The sequence below is a fragment of the Amphiprion ocellaris genome, chromosome 16 (assembly GCF_022539595.1).
Source record: "Amphiprion ocellaris isolate individual 3 ecotype Okinawa chromosome 16, ASM2253959v1, whole genome shotgun sequence".
NCBI lineage: Eukaryota > Metazoa > Chordata > Actinopteri > Pomacentridae > Amphiprion > Amphiprion ocellaris.
In genome coordinates, this window is record NC_072781.1 from 10961447 (window position 1) to 10980378 (window position 18932).

Consider the following 18932-nt stretch of genomic DNA (forward strand, 5'->3'; position numbering starts at 1 on the left):
AAATATGGGCAGAAGACAGTAAACATTGTAGAGTGTCACAGTTGATCCATGTTGTGTTCTGGAGAACAAAGATGCCAAATCTTTTTATTGCAGTGATTTACTTTAGTGTGTGTCTTAAGTGATTAAGCTGTGGATGGTTTTGATAAAACTGGTCGGTTACACTGCAGCCTGCTGTCGTTCTGCATCAGCCTTTGAGTCTTTAACATTAAATGCTGGTGGTTTTGTAGCCCATGCTTTGTGTAAAGCTAACCGCCCAGTGGGGATCTGGAAGATTCTGGCATTGCACAGATCATAAATAAGATGTCACCTCTTTCTGCTCTTTGAAAGGAGAAATGAAGGAGGACCATGTGCATTCTTACAATCCTATATGTGCCCTCAAGCTTGTTGGAAAAGCTGCCATATACATTTGGTCTGTGCAATGCTTTAATTTTGCAATTAAAAGGGTATTAAAAGTAATTTAATGGACTAAAATTATATTTATGATCAAATCATCACATCAGAACAACGCAAAAAGAACTTTCTCTGGAGATGCCCTTTAAACATTCATGCTTCGAAACATCTGTCGAAGATTCCTGATTTGATCCAGATTCTTTGAGTTGAGCTTTCATTTGTCCATGTGACAACATGCATTACGCCTCTGAATAACTGATTAGAGAAGCCGAATCTTGAGGTATATTGATATTCTTGTTGTTGTCGAAGCATTTCCCTCAAAAGAACGGGCCTCATGGGTAACCTAAATTAGTGTAATTTCTAATGCTGTGGGAAGTGAGCAACTCTAGTGTGTAAAAGACATAACAGGCACTCTGTGAATGGCATGCTGACAGCGGTGATAAAGTTACTGTGGTCAGCCATAAAATTTATTGATAAGTCTCTCTCTGCATTCTCCTCATCACTACATTGTTGGTCCAGACAATGGTTGAACTTATTGTGAACTGTTAAACTATTTTGATCAAACTGAAATATATTTTTTTTAAAAAAGATTACGCTCAAAGAGCTTGATTTAAACAGAAATATATGTGTGCTGATTGTCTTATTATTTAAACAAATCCAAATGGTAGCTGGGCATTAAATGACAGCAAAAATTCAAGGAACAAAATTCTGATTTGGGTACAGCAGTAATTGCTACATTTTAGGTGTTGAAACAAGGTGGTACAGTGGTGCAGTGATTAGCACTGTCATCTCACAGAAAAAGCGTCTGAGGTCAAAATTGTTGGTCAGTTGAGATGTTTTTGTTTGCAGTGACTTTGCAAAGAGTGGGCTTCCTCCAGTTGCTTCAGCTTCCTCCCACCGTCCAAAAACAGGCATAGTAGGTTAACTGGTATTCTGAATTCTAAACAATTGTGAGTTTGAAAATGCGTGGTTGTCTGTGTTAGCCCTGTGATGGAATGGTGATCTGTACCCTGCCTCTTGTCCATGGATGGATGGATGGATGGATGGATGGATGGATGGATGGATGGATGGATGGATGGATGGATGGATGGATGGATGGTTGGATGGATGGATGGATGGATGGATGGATGGATGGATGGATGGATGGATGGATGGATGGATGGATGGATGGATGGGCAAATAAAATGATTAAATGAAAATTAAAAAGCAATAAATCTCAGTATTTTCCTTTTCTATCCATACCATGCTTTGACAGCATCTCATTTGTCAGTGGAAATAATGTTATATGTTAAACATGTAAAATGCTGATAAATTTCTATTACTTCTGTATTTTTACATAGATTGTTAAACGGACACAGCCTCACACTGTATGGAAGCAAGTAAAGACATTTCTAAAGCAGGAATGTGTTCGTATTCACTTATGTGAAGCAAACATGATTTCCCAGATGAAAAAAGCCCTAAAAGGAGCTTTTATTTAATGGATGAGTGTGCATGCTGTTATTTAACAGCAAAGATAAAGAAAAAGGACATTTCAAAGAGATATTCTTTATAAAAATTTCAAATATATTTTATTCATTTACTTTTTTTGTAAAACAAAGATCTATTTCAGTAACAGAACTACTTACAGGTTAATAGGTTAGAAAATATTGTCAAAGTTAAATTTTCATCTTTTATTGCTACGGCAACAGTGTATTCAGGTGCTATGTCTGTATGTATGATTTCTGCCTTCATACCATAGAAGTTTAACTGAAGCAAATTTTAAAATTTAAGTACAAAAAAAGAAACATTTGAAGAGTGATAGTGAAAAATAGTGAGTACCAGAGACATATCAGTCCAGAGTCTCTTTCTCTCTCTTTCTTTCTCTTTGATTCTCCACTTGTTTTCAGGAAGATGTCTTCTAAGCCTTTACTTCCGTCTCTCTCCAATTCACAAAGCAAAAAATATTCAAGTTTCCCCTCTTTCAGGCCACAGAAACGGAAATGTACAAAGTCAGCGGAAGCATCATCCAGTCTGTCAGTCTGTCTCATCCCATCGGTCTTCTTTCCCAGCGGGGATAAAAGAAAAAAGCCCAGTTTTCTAATCATCTAGTATTCATCTGAATTACCTACTTTTTACATTATTAAAACATACAGTTAAGTGGATCATCTACATTGCTCTGCTTTGATGTTGTTCCTGGGAGCTCTGTGCCAGTGTGTGCGTTGGCACGTCACATAGCCCACAGATACTTTATCATTTCTCTCAGTTCTTTTTACACAGAAACAAACTTTGCCCTTCCCTCCATTCCCAATATTTCTATTCATAATCATTACACCGCGGAGCATGTTGGCCTTCTGATGGTTGCTTTATTTTTTTAGATTTCCAAGTCTCAATGCAATATAACTGATAAAGTTGCTGTAAGATATGATTTAAGTGATTGGTTCCACTATATCAGAAGAGGATTGTTGAGGAGTATCTCATTAAATTGAAGGGGGTAGACGAAAATGTCTGTTTTTGTCTAGGAATAAAATTATCATCTGAAACTGTTACTTTTTGAGAGCCCTTGACTATCTTATTCATGTTACAACTGAGAAAATAAAAGCTTTAGAACCCTCCAAACCCCTGCTAGACTATGTAAAGGACTGGTAACAGATTTTGAGGGGATCTGGAGTTCAATATCACATTATTGAAACAGGAATTAGGATCTATATGGAACAAGGTGGAATGTGGGGAGAAATTGTGGAAACACTGCAGCGAGCCACGTCACTGGAAGACGGTGTGGTAGGTGGGACACTGATGGGATTTCATGTACTTGATGGCGAACTTGAGCTCTTTGCTCTTCTTGTCCCACTTGTGAATGGACATGAGCAGCAGTTGCTGGTCCACTTTGCGGCCCATGATGAGGAAGTTGGAGCCCAGGCTGTCCAGCTGGGAACACGGGCAGTTGGCGCCATTCTTAATGTACAGGGTCAGTTTCTTCAGATCCTTCTTCCTCAGCACGCCCTGCTTCAGGACTTTCTTCTTCTTTTGTGCTGCGATCAGCTTGCGGTCCCCCTTCTCCTTTTTCACTTCCTTGATTTTCATCTTTAGGGCTGAAGGAGAAGAGAGGGATATGTTTAAATTCAATTCAACTTTTATCTATGAAACACAGACACTCACACCCAGAAGCTGTTTATCATTCCCTTGTTACGTTGAGCAGCTGTGACATTTCTTCTTCCTGCAAGTGTAGCACTGAGCTCTGCGGTGCCAAACAAGCAGCTATTTTACACCTCTCCTGAGCACAATCATTTAGTCTTTCCCGCAGTTTGCAAAAACTGCATCCTGTGTGTGTTTGTGTATCTGACTTAGGGGAAAAATCATAAATCAATAAGGACATTTTAAGTTTAGTGTAAATCTTTTCACGTGAGTACTAAATAGGAAGCTCTCGGGCTGGAAAAATGAAGCCGACAGAGAAGTAGCAACCTGCAGTTCCGTTAACGGCCACTTGAGGCTGGTCTGAAAAGTGAGTCCATCCCCTTAAACCACTGTGTTAAAATGCCCAATTTTACAGTAGAAATAAACATGTTTACGGCCCGGTACAAGAAACTGTTCTGGTCTCCATAGCTAATCTTCCCATTCATGACAACTGCATGGGAAACGAAATTTAGTTTAAATTGTATTAATGTGCAAAGTTATGGTTTGAGTTGGGTGCTGTCACTGGACAGTTCATGCGGTGCCTCAGCTCCACATTTGCTCCAAATCTTTTCTCACTTTCAAAGTTAAGAGGACTCAGGCATTGCCACGATGACAATGGCCATCACACTAATCTTTAAAATTGGTCTTCTGAAAACCTTTGGGAGGTTAAGGGGGCTTTTGTTCATCTTTATATATAGTCAGTGGTGAATGTAAGTCAAATTACAAGTCTTCCTAAATGATGTGACAGATTAAATTGTTGTTGGTTTTTCCCAGGTCTTTTACCAGGTCAAAACTCAACTTAAGTATTTGTTTTTTCATGCCAAGTCTCAAGTCGCATCTTGTATTGGTCACATTCAGGTTGAGTTTCTAGTCCTCTTTTTAAAAATGCTTTTAATTTTTTTTTTGTGACTGAAGTCTACGTCCAAGTCATAAGTCTAAAGCTCTGATTATAGCATGACTAATGTTACTATTTGGAAACACTATCATCTGATGTCGTTCCATACTGTCCTGTCCATCAGGACTATAGTCAGATGTAAGCTGTGTTCCTTCTTTATGTATTACACCTCCTTTGTTGAGCATTTGTATGGAAACATAACAGAAAAAACTCAAAGTTTTCATCATGTGGAGTTGGGTTGCAGCAAACTCAGGTTTTTCAGCCTAATAAAGTTGTATCTCCCGTTGAGCTCCATGTTTATAAGTTCATATTTTAACATTCTAAAAGATTAAAATTGTACTGCCAAGCATCTGAGAGGGGAATTCTCAGGGTGAACATTTTGACAGGTGAAATTAATCATAGATCGGGCAAAGGCGCAGGGTCAGTATGAAGCTTCGCTATGTACCCAAGCCTGTTGGAAGATCGCCATTTCACTTCTCGCCTGCTTGTCTATGGTTGCATAAACATCCCTCGGTACACTCTGATAGGTATACAGTACATGTGAAGTGATAGCATGTTCAAGAAGGAATGTGTGCGTTGAGTTGCCCCTCGTTCACATCCTGATTCACATCCAGCTCCTGCACTGAGAGCATGTTTATGTACTGCTTTTGCGTGCCTACATGCCTGAGCGTGTGTGTATTTTTGTGAATGACAGCATTCAAGTGTATGTATATGTTAAGTAAAGGTATGAAGGAAAAAGTCAACCACCCCCGCTTCATTTTAAATGCCCACCCATATTCAGTCATAATCAGCCATAAGTGATGCAGTGGGGCCCAGTGTGGAGCCTGGTGAGTATCTTTGTGACAAGTCGTGCCCACGTCTTTATACAAACTCGCTTTCTTTAAAGTGAGCAGAGCGGGTGAAGAGGTAGAGGTAGCTGGAAAAGAGAAGTGTGCTGTCGTTTTGAGGAGAACCAGGTTTTTCTTTGGGCTAAACTTCCTGTACCAGCCAGGTGGAGGGCCAGACTCACATCCCAGGGCTACACTCACATCCCAGCCCCCTTTCTTTTCTATTCCTGTCCTTTGTACTGTGCTGCTGAATAGCCCAGCAAGGAATGCTGAGAGATCAGACATCAAAAGTAGACTGTAATAAAACACAGAAAATTCTCTGAGAGCGAACAATGTCCGAAGATGAATAGGTGACAGCATTCATGAGGCATGACATCAAGCTGTAATCAACTACGGCCCTATAGAATAACGTTGTAGAGCTATTCTCGCCTTGATCTCCGAATCCATACGACACCGTTATCTTGCCTTCTCGACTTATTCTCCTGTCTCATCCAGTCACATACATTCTCAGCCAATGAAATGTCTGTCTGTGGGCCACTATCTGTTTTCCCATATGATCATATTTCATTCTAATGAACAGAAAGAATCTGAGTTTTGCTTTCTAATCCCTGAAACACCCTCATGTTACAAGATTGAGATATGTAATCCTGCAATTAATCAGACAAATATCTGTGATTTAGTAACGTCATGATTAATTTTAGGGATGAGCCTTGGTTTGTGTGTAAGTGTAAGTAAGTGTAAGCAAGGTGCACAGAGACGCAGCGTGTTGTTGCTGGATGTGATGTGCTGAATGTTCATTTATTGCATTATTTATAATGGGTCATGCTCTGTATACTCTGGCCGTTTCATAGGTGTGGTTAATTGTGATACATTACAAAACTTCTCCCCTGTGGCCCACAGCAGCATAGATTTTAGTGTCAGTCTGGCCACGTTTTATTTTCAATTACATTATTTTCATAAATCTGCTCAGAAACGTAAGTGTTGCTCTTCACAAGTCACCTAAGGTTGTGCGAGGTTTTTTGTCACCATTTCTCATTTAGCACTCGGATTCTCATGGCCAGAGAAAATGGACAGCAGTATATCATTAACTCTAAACACTGGGGCAATAATCCATGAAAGCAGAAATTCAGCTGCTGTGGAGTATGACGGGCCAAAAGCCTGGATGAGCAGAAATAATGGAATAATTATGTTCTGGCTTAATATGTGGGTTATTACTGTGGTGAAACCGGAATGCTGGAAAGTAGAAAGTTTAGAAAATAGTGTTGAATGGTCTTTGTGACAAGAGGTTATGAAATGAATTCATCAGTTCATGAGGAGAAAAGGGTTACGATAGCAGAGGGGACTAGTGCAACATGGGGTTCTACCTATTTTATGTCAAAACTTTGGACACGGTCAACAAATACTGCCTTGATTATGAGATTTAACAGGATAGAAGGAAAGAAGTGAAACAAGGAATATGTATGTGTGAAGAAAGCTTTAAAATGTGATCTTATTGTTTTTGTTTGCACTAAATTTTGTAAAAGCAGGTTTGTAAAGTGTACAATATATTAATGGTGCATAGTTTGTCCATCAGAGCAGCTCAGACTCCATTGCTTTTAATATTATCAATACTGCAGTACATGTAGCAGAGCACAGCTGAACAAATGGTGGTGCGGAGTCAAGTGCTGTCTTCAAATGAAGTTGGTAAATATTTTGTGAAATGGAATGGCTAAGTGAATAACCTATCATTTTCACTTTTCAGTATAATTCTATCATAGAAGGTAAGTATATATACCTGTGAAGAATATCGACCAATATAGCGATCTGCAATCTCTACTTATACTGATATCCAAATTTCATTGGCATCGACCCCAAAAATCCATAAGCAGTTGGGCCCTACAACAGGCTTGTAACTATAAATTCCTGTGGTGAAACATTTTGTTGGCACTGTTACACTCAAATGAAGGTTGTGCACAAAGCAACTGCACTTTTCCTGCCGGCCTGCCAGTCACTTGCAAACTCACTTATTCAAGTTTAGCTGACTGCAGGTTCTCAACAAGGTGGGAAACCCTGCTGTGCATTAGTGTGCAGTGTTCGTAATGCAGGTCTTACTCTTTTCGGTTTCTGCTACTTACCAAAGTCACTGGCGCAGTAATGCTCCATGATGTTGTCTGCTTTCAGCTCATTGTCACAAGGCGGGCAAACCTTCGACACTGAGGAGACAAAACATAATGACAGCAGACGGTCAGTAGATTTACTCACATAGAATTCAGTCCTTGTGTTTCTGTGTCTGACGGGTAGAAAACTGGTGACGTAAGGGAGATGGTTTCTTAGTTAACATGATAAACTAAGGGCACAAAATTTATTATGAGTCTGTCAACACTACGAAAATGTCCGCAAGGGTATGCTTGACATAAACTTCTGTATCTATTTGAGCCTGCGAGTGGCATCTCGGTGGACACCATTACAATTCGTCAATAAAAGGACTGTAATTGAAACTGTTACTGCGGGACCTTAGAAGTGCTTTGATGTCTACATGCTCTCCATCGACCCGATTTTAAAAAACTAAACATCACAAAAGCTGGAGAATTCCCCTGTTTGCTGGATGTTGCAGTATGTAAATTGCTGTATTTTAACTGCAAAAACAGTAAGCATTAACACATGAGCTGTATGTAATTGGGACACGGCCACTGACTTGTGAAGTGAAAACTGTGACAACCTCAAAAGAAAAGTAATTGAATATATTATGCCCAAAGCTGATAGTGTGCAAATATAATATTTTGTCTTAAATATGCCACATTTAAATACCACTTAAAGATAAAACTGCAAAGACCACAATGTGTTTTTAGAAGATTAGAGTTGGGGCGGCAATGATGCAGTGTTTAGAACATAACTAATTCTTTTCTAACTACTATAATTATGTATCCCCAGCAAAGTTTTAGATATATAGTTAAATAACTTTTTTTAAATCTCAGCTGTATTCTTTTAATTGATCATATCAGTGGTCAGTCAGTGCTGTCTTCCATGACTGTCTGTTTTCTAGATGTAGTGTTAAAATAAAGATTGATGATATCAGCTAACTCCTAGATTAGTTCCGAATCTATATAAATTTTCTTCTTCATTCTTTAAATCTTGAATTATTTGTACCTGTTTTACTCTTTCCATTTCCCTTTTCTCATTCTTCCATGTTCAGTTTTGCTCTTGCTTGTGGCTTCTTTCCTCTCATCCATCCTTCTTCACTCTCTAGAAACTTATGACTCTTTGGTTTAAAAAAAAAAAATGCAAACAGTGCATCTACCAGTTCTCAGACTTGCAAATCTGCCGGGTTTATGTGCAATTCTGTGCCCGAGCACTTCCTGTATAGACAGTTTGGCTCAGCATAGCATGTCTAAAGAAGATCAAGCCCAGCTAATAGAACAGCCCTGTGTGTCCGGAAACCTTAACAAAATAGCTCTTTGGGCTGCAGAATACTGTGTGCAGGGTTTCCGCATGTCCTTATGAAGTTTAAAAGACTTTAAATGCAATCATCTGAATTCTAGATCTTAAAATGGCTAGAATATGATATGAGCTGACAAGTCTGAAAACTAATGTGGATTTTGAAATTAGCTCCTAAATGGAGCTAAAATGGAACCACTCATGCAAACTGTGCAGCCTGGTCATTTTATAGGAGCACAAACAGCTAGTGTGTTGCGATGTGGTGTGTGGTGTAACAACGTCTAGGGGTAAAATTGTTTCAACTAATATGGTTAAGTGTAAGTTCGACTAGCTTAAGAACAGTGCATTTAGTTTGTGGTTGAAGCCTGTTGCTAATAAGCAGCTTTAAGCCTGAGACACCTTGTACAAAATGACAAACAACTTAGGAACTTTGGGTACAAATCCATTAGAGTTGCACTGGAAGTCAGAAAAACATAGTCACTTTAAAAAGCCACCAATAAACATCTGAAATTACCCAATATTGTTCTGTATTCACATGGGGAGCATCTGAGATCCGGTCTCATTTTACGCTTTAATGTTATTTCCTCCAGCTCTGGTAAGCTTCATCTGGACTGTTTGGATCTGTGCCAACATTAAAAAGTGCTTAGGACTTTATACACAGTAGTAATCAAGAAAATAAGTACCTTAGAGTTGGAATTACAGGTTGTCTTTAAAATGTCTTAAATTTAACATATTGAGAGCTGCAGGAACTCTGTGTTAGTCAAGTGTAGTGAGCAAAACCCAAAGCCGTGTCGGTATGAAATCGTTAAGCCCTGAGCACTTTTGAGGCACTTATTTGCAGCCGCCCTCCTCTTGTCAGAGGCTATTTGCTGTGGAGTGAATACATAGAGCAGCAGGCTGACTGATGTTTGCCCTGCAATTACACCGGAGAAAATGTTTTTTATTCTGGCCGTTGTATATTTTGGTGGCGCAGGCGTGGTCTTGGCCGTGCAGAAAGGTAAACGCTGTGGCAGGAGCTGCTGAACGTGGTGAAAAGTGATTCAGTACACGGACGCAGCCAACGCTCAGGCCACACAGCAACCACACATTGTGAAACACCGAGGGGAAACCGAAGCAACAAGTTCCGTTTATTTTTAACTCAGAATTTATGGTCATGCATGCTTTGCTCAAGAGCATGTTTAGCCCTCAGTAACTTTGATACGGGACTTTGTGATTGTTGTTGTTGTTCACCCACACTGTAGACACATCATGAGAGAGAGGACCCTACATGAAGCATTTATTTTCAACTTTTTAAAGCTGTGTTTACTGTCAAACCTTGTTTGTTTTGAGACTTTCACAGATGAAGTCACAGAAGTGAAAACTGACAAAATCTGCTAGGAAATATGATTAATTATTTTTATTTTTACTCATTAAAATTGCCTTTCTTACCTACGCCACTTATAAAAATTTCTCTGAGGCCTTCAGTTTCATCTTTCACACACACACACACACACACACGCACACACACACATGCATGCACACACAAAAGCAGGTAATTTTCTCCAAAGCCGCTTCAATATAAATCTTTAATATGTCAATTACCACACAAACTCCATGTAATCCAGAAGAGGCTACTTACAGCCGCACACATCTAATAGTGCACAAAACAGAGCCCTGGGCCAAGAGAGGGAACAGGGTATAATATTAGACAGGGTCAGAAGGGTGAGAAGGATGTGGTATAGAAATCTTCCCCACACCACATATATGCACCTACAGGGCAGGCAAATATGATTAGAGACGACTTGTCTGAAGGGAAAACAGCACCAACCTTTTGCTGAGTAGGCAGCTTGTTTTCAGTACGACTGCTTATAGAAGAGCTAAATTTTTCTGTCATTCACTCACCACAATATCCAAAATATATTCTCCCCCGAGAGCTCCCTGTTCTCTCTCTTTTCCTCCGTGTCTCCCGATTACAAACACACACGGGACTGTCCCAGCACAGTGCAGCTCCTGGGTTAAAAGTCAGGGTTCAGAGGTTATCACCCCAGCCCAAACCTCAGCGTCTGGCCAGATAATGAGAGGGGTCAAAGTTTAGCATGCTTCGCTGCTTGGGTCGTGGGGAGGTGAACCCCTAACCGCTGCTGGGTGTATGTATATGTGTGTGTGTCAGAGGTAGCTGAACCATGTTCTTGTAGAGTTAGCTGCCAGTTTTTTCTCCTCTGAGGGTTCCCATGCTTTCACAGGCAGGAGACCTGCGAGGCCCTACAGGGTCAGGCCTCTAATTGTCTGGTGCTGACATGAAGACTGGGACAGGAGTATGGCAATGGAAACACACACACACACACACACACACACACACACACACACACACACACACACACACACACACACACACACACACACACACACACACACACACACACACCGAGAGAAAACAAAACTTCTCTGGATTTGTCTGTTTTGAATGATTCCCTTGAAGCTGCTCCGTCTTCTGCAGACTCCATGGTAATTCATTCTGGTTTCGCAGGGGTGGTATGTTGGCAGGAGGCCCGCTCATGTTAATGCCAGAGCATGTGTCAGGAGAAAGCAGTCCTTCCATGAAACTTAGTGGAGCTTGGACCCAGAACCGCCATTTGGATGCCGCTGAGAAATCACTTAAGCAACGACTGCCCTCATCTCTGGTCTCTGTTGGGGGAATCACCGTCATGTTCTGCTGGGAGTCACTGCTGCGGGGCTTTTTTATTTTATTTTCCTGGACACATTTTCTACTCAGAAAATATTTTGACATTAGATCATTAAAATATTTTTACCATCATCTCGAAGCAGGTGAAGATTTTTTTAATGTTTTTTCACCAAGGGATCAAAAAAAAAAAATCATGTTCTTGCTCTGGTTGATTTTGGACTTGGCCTCTTGTGTGCTTCTTTTGGCTTTTGCACGCCGGGTTATAAACTTAATTGCAGAAACTTTAATGTTCCCTATCATCGTGACGAATGTTGTTGTCTCACAGAGCTATTGTTGTGGAGAATGAGGAGGCTAGGAGTCGATGATTAAGGGTAAGAGGAAAAGGATGATGGGTGCAGGGCGAGTAAGGAGGTGGTCTGCTGGAAACCCTGCTGTTAATCTTTAAACAGAAAGCCAGAGTGGAAACGGTGTACGGCAAGAGTCCAAGAATTTAACTGCACAACTTCACTTAGTCATAGCTCAGAGGTTAATATCACTTTCTCCGTTTCAGCCTCTCTCCCCCTGCTGTGTCTTTTGTTTCCCCCTCTCACTGTCTTTTTCCTCCTGTTTTACATATAACCTGGAGTTCCACCAAAGTATTTTTAACAAATTAGGTAGGCTGAATAGCAAAATGCAACAAATCCCAAGAGAAATCTCCAACAAAAATATACCAATCATATGTGATGTGAAAAGCCATTTGTAAAAGTAATTTTAAAAAAAGAAGGATGCACGAAAAAGTGTCAGCATGTACCAATGTGAAATAATATTTATCTTCTGTGACCACATTGATTACATCATTATATTGCTGTAATTAGTTGGTGCAGTAGGAAATTGCTTACTGCATTAAATAAATTTTGTATAAACAACGACATAAATTGTGGTCATCACTAAATCACTAAAAACGCAAAAACACCTTGCCTCAATTCCTACAGGACTCCATTTGTCATTTATGTGACATTTAAGAATCTTTTTAATTTACTTCAAACCTGCAGTTGGAAACACAAACACTGTAAATCACATTTTGTGTTGGCAACATTTCACAAATTTGCTTGAAATCAGTTTTCCACTTGGGTGAAGTTTTAGTTACAGTGCGAAGTTACACGCTCCTGTTCACTCTTTTTTTCCTCTTTTTCACTCTCACACACATATACACCTCCACACAGAACACAACCCGACCCAACAGTTTCATCATCTGATTCCCTGACGCGTCTTGTACGTCTTCTCTTGCAGACTGAGCGTCACAGTGACTTTTATGGGAAGACGGTTCCATTTAAAGTATGTACGGGTCACTATCTCATGCCTCATTTGGACCTTTTAAGTTATGAGCAGCAACACTTATGACATAAAACGGTACTGTGCCGCAGATGAAATGCGGCGTGCGATTTACGTCGGAGGGTCTAACATCTGTTTAAATGCGGCATGCAGACAGACAGAGGAGGACTCAAACATGGCCCACAGGCAGCCCCGAGGGGCCCCCTAAAACACAGCATGCTCCTTGCCTCTGTAGGAATCCTATACAGAAGAGAAAATTCTCAAAAGGCCTCGGCAGTCTTCCATGCACAGAGCATTGGATCACATTTTCCTTTTCATATAGCAGCCAGGGCCACATGAGTAGCGCCCATTGTGCTGCTCGGGACCTGACAGTGCTGCCCGTCTCCTTTAGCATGGTTGTAACTTACACTGGTCACATCACCGAGTGCGGCAAGAACAGACAATATCCTTAACACCATGCAATTTCACTGACTTTCACTGGACAACGCGCATATTTTCTCTTGTGCAATTTGAGTTATAGGGTCAACCACAAGCTCTAAAATAGAGAGAATCCTTTCTGCACTTATTATCATACCTGTTGATTTACAGATGCTGACAGCAGCTAAAGGTAGCATCATTAAAACCATAAGGTGGAGCTGATAGGTTGGCATTAAAGGTGCTCGGCCTGGCTGACTCAACTCATCCGGCCTTTTCTGCTCCCAGGATGCCTCAGCCCTCTTTTGTCAGCAGTCTGCTTGTTCTCCCTGGTATAATATACAGACTTATGAGTTCCCAACACACACACACCAGGCACAAGTGCTAAGAGCACACACACACATGCCAAAAAATCATCTACACGCACAACCTGAGCTCAGGTGGAGGAGTTCCTCTCAGTTTTGGCTGTGACAGAGAGGTGGAAAGTGAATCTAACTCTGTACTGTTAGTTTCCACAGGAGTCCTCGAACCGTGCTATGCCGTGTAATTGCAGAATAGCTCAGATAGCATCTGGGCCTCCTGGATGGGGAGAGCAGCAGGTAGAGCGGAGCTTAATGTCTGTGATTGATCGAGCTCAACAGCATTCACCCGGATTACCACACGATTCTTTATATGATCCCGTGTAAAGGGAATCGTCAGTGTCCTCCAATGAACACAGAGGGTTCCCAGGAAGCCCAGTTCTAAGAGGTCTTAGCTGAAATTCCTCTTTATTATTACTGGCTGCATTTTTGTGTGTGTGTTTGTGTATGTGTGGTGTGTGTTTTAGAGCCAAAAGCTTGTCCTCAGGATGGCCTCATCGGCACATCTGAGAATCTCTGGTTCTTAGCAAAATGTCAGTGGCTGTGCCTCCGGGCTAGAAGTGATATGGGTTCGCTCTCGGTTTCAAAAACACACACACACACAGCAAATATGCTCATACAAAAACACAACCTCAAATTTAATTCTTCCATTTATCGTCATCTGATTCTAAAAAAAATTCATTTTCGGCTTTTTTGGTTTCCGCATAACATTGCTAAATAACAAAGATCCCTAGATACATTTACACTGATCTCGCGCCACTTCTCTAATCTTTGATCATTATTTGATTAGATACGATCAGCAAACAGTTGCCCGTTTGAGGAGGTGATGAATGACGCTTAAGCTGACTCCTTCTCAGGGAGCATGCAAAAGAATGAATTATGACTCTGCAAACCCAAAATGTCACATAGTTGATACTAGTCCTACAATAACAGAGCAAACCTTTACCCTAATGGAGCAAGTCAGGACCACGTTTATTCACCCGAGAATCCTCCAGTGAACTTTGCCCACTTTTTTTTTTAAAAAGATGATCGATAGACAGATGTCAGTAAGCTGTGACCAGTATTGATAAAAAGCAAAGATATGTTGCACACCTGATTGACAAGACTGAAATGATAAAATTATGTTTTTGGCATTATTGGCATTCACTTCAGTGCTTTAGGAAATCAATCTATCTATCCACGAACAGCTCAAGTGAAGGAATGAAACGTTAGCATGCAGGAACAGGAACAACCAAAGCAGATTTGGCAATAAATGGTTAATGGCAAGTAGTGGAGTAATGTGAATAATAAACTGTTTTCTTGGAGTCCTTATTGAAAGCAGAGAGGCGGACACTTCTTATACTGCAGGAAGCAGCTTTTCTCCTCTTTTATGCGCTGTCTGCCTCTCTTTACTCTCCCGCTTCCCTCTCCTTTCTCTCCTCTCCATTGGGCTCTCTCAGGGACAATCAGACTTTAGCGATTCCCATTCTCTGCCTGCGTCTCTTGTCCTGTCATGTCGACTAATTAGTGGGAGCTCAGTAATTGGCCTTCTAGCTAATTGGCCTGCTGGCTGCCAGACCCAACAATGGCCGAGCAGACTGGGACACAGTGGGGACCGTCCCCCTCCACTGTCTAAAGACTCTCATCAACTCCCTCTCTCTCTCCTTGTGTGCGCTGACTGCTTTTGTGAAGGGGCTGCTTAAGTAGCCGTGATGCACACACACACACACACACACACACACACACACACACACACACACACACAAAGTCACATCCACACACCTATTTCTATCTATTTAGTTCCCACTCACTCTCTCTAAGCTCACTATTGGACCATCTGTCAGTCCTCTCAATCATTGCCCATGACAATATATATATATATTTCATTTTTGTGTCAATCAAACTCCCTCAGAAACTCTAGTTATTGTATTTTTCTTCTTATTTCATCCATCTTGTATTGATTTTTTCATTTGTTGACTCTGCAGACCGTCTTGTGAGTTTCACGCACTGAAAGAAAACATTCTCCTTTCACTCGGCTGATTGATCAGCTGTTGATGGATGTCTGCTGATAAAACTGTGTGTGTATGCATGTGCACGTGTGTTACCTTTTCAGTTAAGATATGTTCAACATCACAGCCCATTTATCTTAACTCAGTAAACGATCTGGCTGCTGGAGTCTCTCAGTCTCTCAGTCTCTCTGTCCTTCCCTCAGGCGAACGTGGATGGACAGGAGCCGTCCTAAACTGTGCACTTACTCGAGAACTTTTCCCCTGTAGCCTGAACCCGCTCCTGTTTCTCTCACTGACCTCCTCTGGACAGTCTCTCACTTAAACTTCCGTGTGTCAGAACTGCAGTGCAGGAAAACATATGAACCTCACAGCCTCGCGGTTCACAGACTCCCACTGTGTCTGACTCTGCAGGATCTTGACGCTCACCTGTTTTAATAATGTTGTTACTGAGATAAATCAAACTCCAGAAATTTGCACTGCAGAAATAAGCAGTTTTACTGAATTTGTTGTCAGTTAACAGTGTTTTGTCTCAGTATTTCTATCCGCACAACATGTCACAGAATAGCAATGATAACATAATTTTTTAAGATAATCATTTTATGTTTTTAACCCATGTACAGTTTAGAATAGTTGCTAATATTTATCATACAATATAAACCATGTTTTGGACATTCAATCAATATAGCAAGATGCAGCATGCTTTTTATGCTGAGAAGACTTTCAAATTTTAATTGAAGTTGTATTTATTGATAAATTATACTTGTTACAGTTTGTGCAGTGTTGCCAGAAAGCCATTTTTATTTGCTTTTAAAACCATAATTTTGACCAGTAAGGAGACATACAAATTAAGATTTTTCACACTTTACTGAACTTTAAACTAGTTTCTGTGTAAGGGTTTGCTTGAATGAGTTTGTGCACTCAGCTGTCTTACCTGGTGGCAGGGTCGCATGGTTCCCAGTGAACTGCATGGGGATGCAAAGGTCATTATCAATGGGGAACTTGTCGCAGGTCAGCATCTCAGGCCAGGGGAAGCCGTAGGTCTCCATCACTGGAGCACAGCTGTCCCTGACAGCCTCGCACAGCGAGCGGCAGGGATAGATGGGCCTGTCCAGACACACCGGTGCAAACAGTGAGCACAGGAAGACCTGCGTGTCAGCGTGGCACCGTTTGGCCAGGAGGGGCACCCAGCTGCCCGCCTGCTGCTTGACTTCTGGCATGGTCTCATGGTCCAGGAGGTTGGGCAGCCTCATCTTCTTGTAGCCCACATTGTGGCACAGGCGCAGGTCAGCTGGTATGTCCACACACTGGGGCTGCTTGGTGTAAAAGCGGCCATTGTGGAAGTTGTCTGACTGCCAGCTGTAGTAGTCGTACTCATCTGCGGCCGAGACGGTGAGGAGGAGGAGGAGGAGGGAGAAGAGCGACAGGCCCAGTGCCAAGCTGAAGGAGCCCTGGGTTAATGCCCACCTGGGGCTCTTTTGTCCGTGTGCCATGCCTCTCTGAGTTCAGACCAACAATTCAAGAAGGTTGTATCCAAAGTCTCCAAAGTGACTCAGTGAAGACAAAATGCTGGGAGAAGAGAGGAACACGTGGGGCAGGCGTACAAGCTGTAATCCCTTTTTTTCTCCTGAGTATGGATGCAGCGGATTGAAAACAAAAGTGTTTAATTCCCTTCTTCCCTGGAGAAACAGCCCTCTAAGCCTCCCTGAAACACCTCCCTGTGTGTTTGTGTATGTGTGCCCCAGGTAGTGGCGTGGGGAGGCAGCAGTCAGGGCAGGGTGAGCACACAAGCAGGACTTCTGATTTTTCTAACTTTCCCTGTTGACAATTTCTCACTCTCCTTCCCTCGACCTCTCTCAGAAGTGTCTCCAGCTCTCCCCTGCTCTCTGCCTATCAGTCTGTAGCTGTAATGAAGAGTACCTAGGTTTTAAGAGGCTGTGGTGGCTGCTCTCCTCAGCTGCCTGCCCCCTAGCAGGCTCCCAGACCATTCACCTTCCTACTGGCCTCCCCTGGACTCACTCACAACAGCCTCAGCCAATCACAACTCCAGGGGAGGCTCCCACTTTCTTTCAGGACACTCCTTCTGCCCCTTATTCTCAACAAAACCCCTCCTCTAGAACAACTTAAAATGGGAGAGAGAGGGAGAGAGAGAGGCAAATTTCTATATTTTTTATATTCATGTCTCAAATGTGCACAAGATCATTTGGTTCAAAACACACCCAGCAGATGTTGTCATCCTCTTAGTCATGTTGTTTTTGTCAAACATCTCTAAACTTTCTACCCCTCTCACATTTACTCATCAGAGTCTCAGCAAGCTCCCTGCAGATTGCTGCACACCTAACAAAGGATGCCTGCTTACCATTCAAGCCTGCTCACTTCATTAGCTCAAAACAGTCTGGCAGCAGGTTTCTGCTGGCATCGCCGGTGAGAAAACGTCCTCGCACATACACATTCACAACTGTAAATGCAAGAGATTCAGGAGGAGAAAGTGAATGAGGTGGGTGGGAAAGGGCTGCAGCGTGGGAGAGGCGACCTTATTGAGTGCGGCTTGTGCAGCTACAGGTGGCTATAGGTGGTTTACCCGCACTATGGGAGTTATGCTAATGTGTATGTTGGCTGTGAATAGAGGCACGCTGCCCCTCCGTCTCTTTCCATCAGTGCCACTGACACACTGAGGGCCTTCATCTTTGGAGAAAATTCACTGGAAGGCTCACATTCACATTCAAAAGCCTGTAGCATTGTGAACAGGATGTGGGATCGGTGGCTCACACGGAGGGTGTTCTTGCATCTCGCATTTGATCTGCGTCACGCTTTAATGCTTTTCTTCATGTGAATGGACTGTACATGTAAATGCAGGCTCATACAAATGATTTTAAAGTGCTCGTTTGCTGGTGCACGCTGACATCTTAGCATGATATACCAGGATTGTCGGGACGCAGTATGGATCATCCTGCAGCTGGATAACACCGACGCCAAGATGAAGTAAACAGACATGTGATTTTGGATTATTATCATTATCTGTATGTGGCAGTGCAAACACGGAGAGTAGGAAAGCATATGTGTGTGTGTTTTGCAAGCAGTTGGAGGTGTACTTGGATGGGAATCAGGGACAGTATTGTTCTTTGCCTGTAGCAGAGATAAAATTCCAGAAACAGCAGTTAGTCCATAAACCTAATTCAATAAAATGAAATCAAATAGATAAAAATGGGGTTCAATATCAGAAAAACAGGCACATCAATAAAATCCTCACATCCACATAATCCAAGAGGTCATATAATTTTATAGTATTGTGACCACACTTTAACTTTTTTCCAAAGCCAGGGAATTGTGAATAAGATTACCGCACCATTTGATAATTTTTTCACTTGAGAACCGAGTTAAACATGTTTCAGCCTTATCTTTTCGAGCTACAGTTCAAGTCTCTGTTGATTTATTGGTGTGTGCCGACACTGCGGAGTGATTTTTCTGGGAATCGAGAAGCTGGCAGCCGACCAAACAAGCTCTCTTGGAGCAGTATTCATAATC

At 41.8% G+C, this 18932-nt stretch overlaps 1 protein-coding gene and 1 long non-coding RNA gene across 2 annotated transcripts in view; one reads left to right on the forward strand and one right to left on the reverse strand.

The window, feature by feature from the left end:
- The window catches only part of LOC129350820 (uncharacterized), a 107939-nt gene that overhangs the window by 78649 nt on the left and 10358 nt on the right, over positions 1-18932 (forward strand). The gene's annotated exons all lie outside the window — the stretch shown is intronic.
- sfrp5 (secreted frizzled-related protein 5) lies at positions 1933-17345 on the reverse strand. The gene is made up of 3 exons (XM_023284932.3): positions 16342-17345; positions 7377-7454; positions 1933-3458 (listed from the first exon to the last, which is right to left on the reverse strand). Exons 1-3 carry the CDS (start codon positions 16898-16900, stop codon positions 3130-3132), a joined length of 966 nt encoding a protein of 321 aa, XP_023140700.1. The 5' UTR covers positions 16901-17345; the 3' UTR covers positions 1933-3129.

Excerpts from the sequence above, each read along its gene's own strand:
- sfrp5 (XM_023284932.3), bottom strand. The coding sequence starts at position 16,900 with ATGGCACACGGACAAAAGAGCCCCAGGTGGGCATTAACCCAGGGCTCC. Across the intron at positions 7,455-16,341 it reads CCATGCGACCCTGCCACCAG|TGTCGAAGGTTTGCCCGCCT; the intron begins GTAAGACAGCTG and ends TTGTCTCCTCAG. Across the intron at positions 3,459-7,376 it reads TTACTGCGCCAGTGACTTTG|CCCTAAAGATGAAAATCAAG; the intron begins GTAAGTAGCAGA and ends CTTCTCCTTCAG.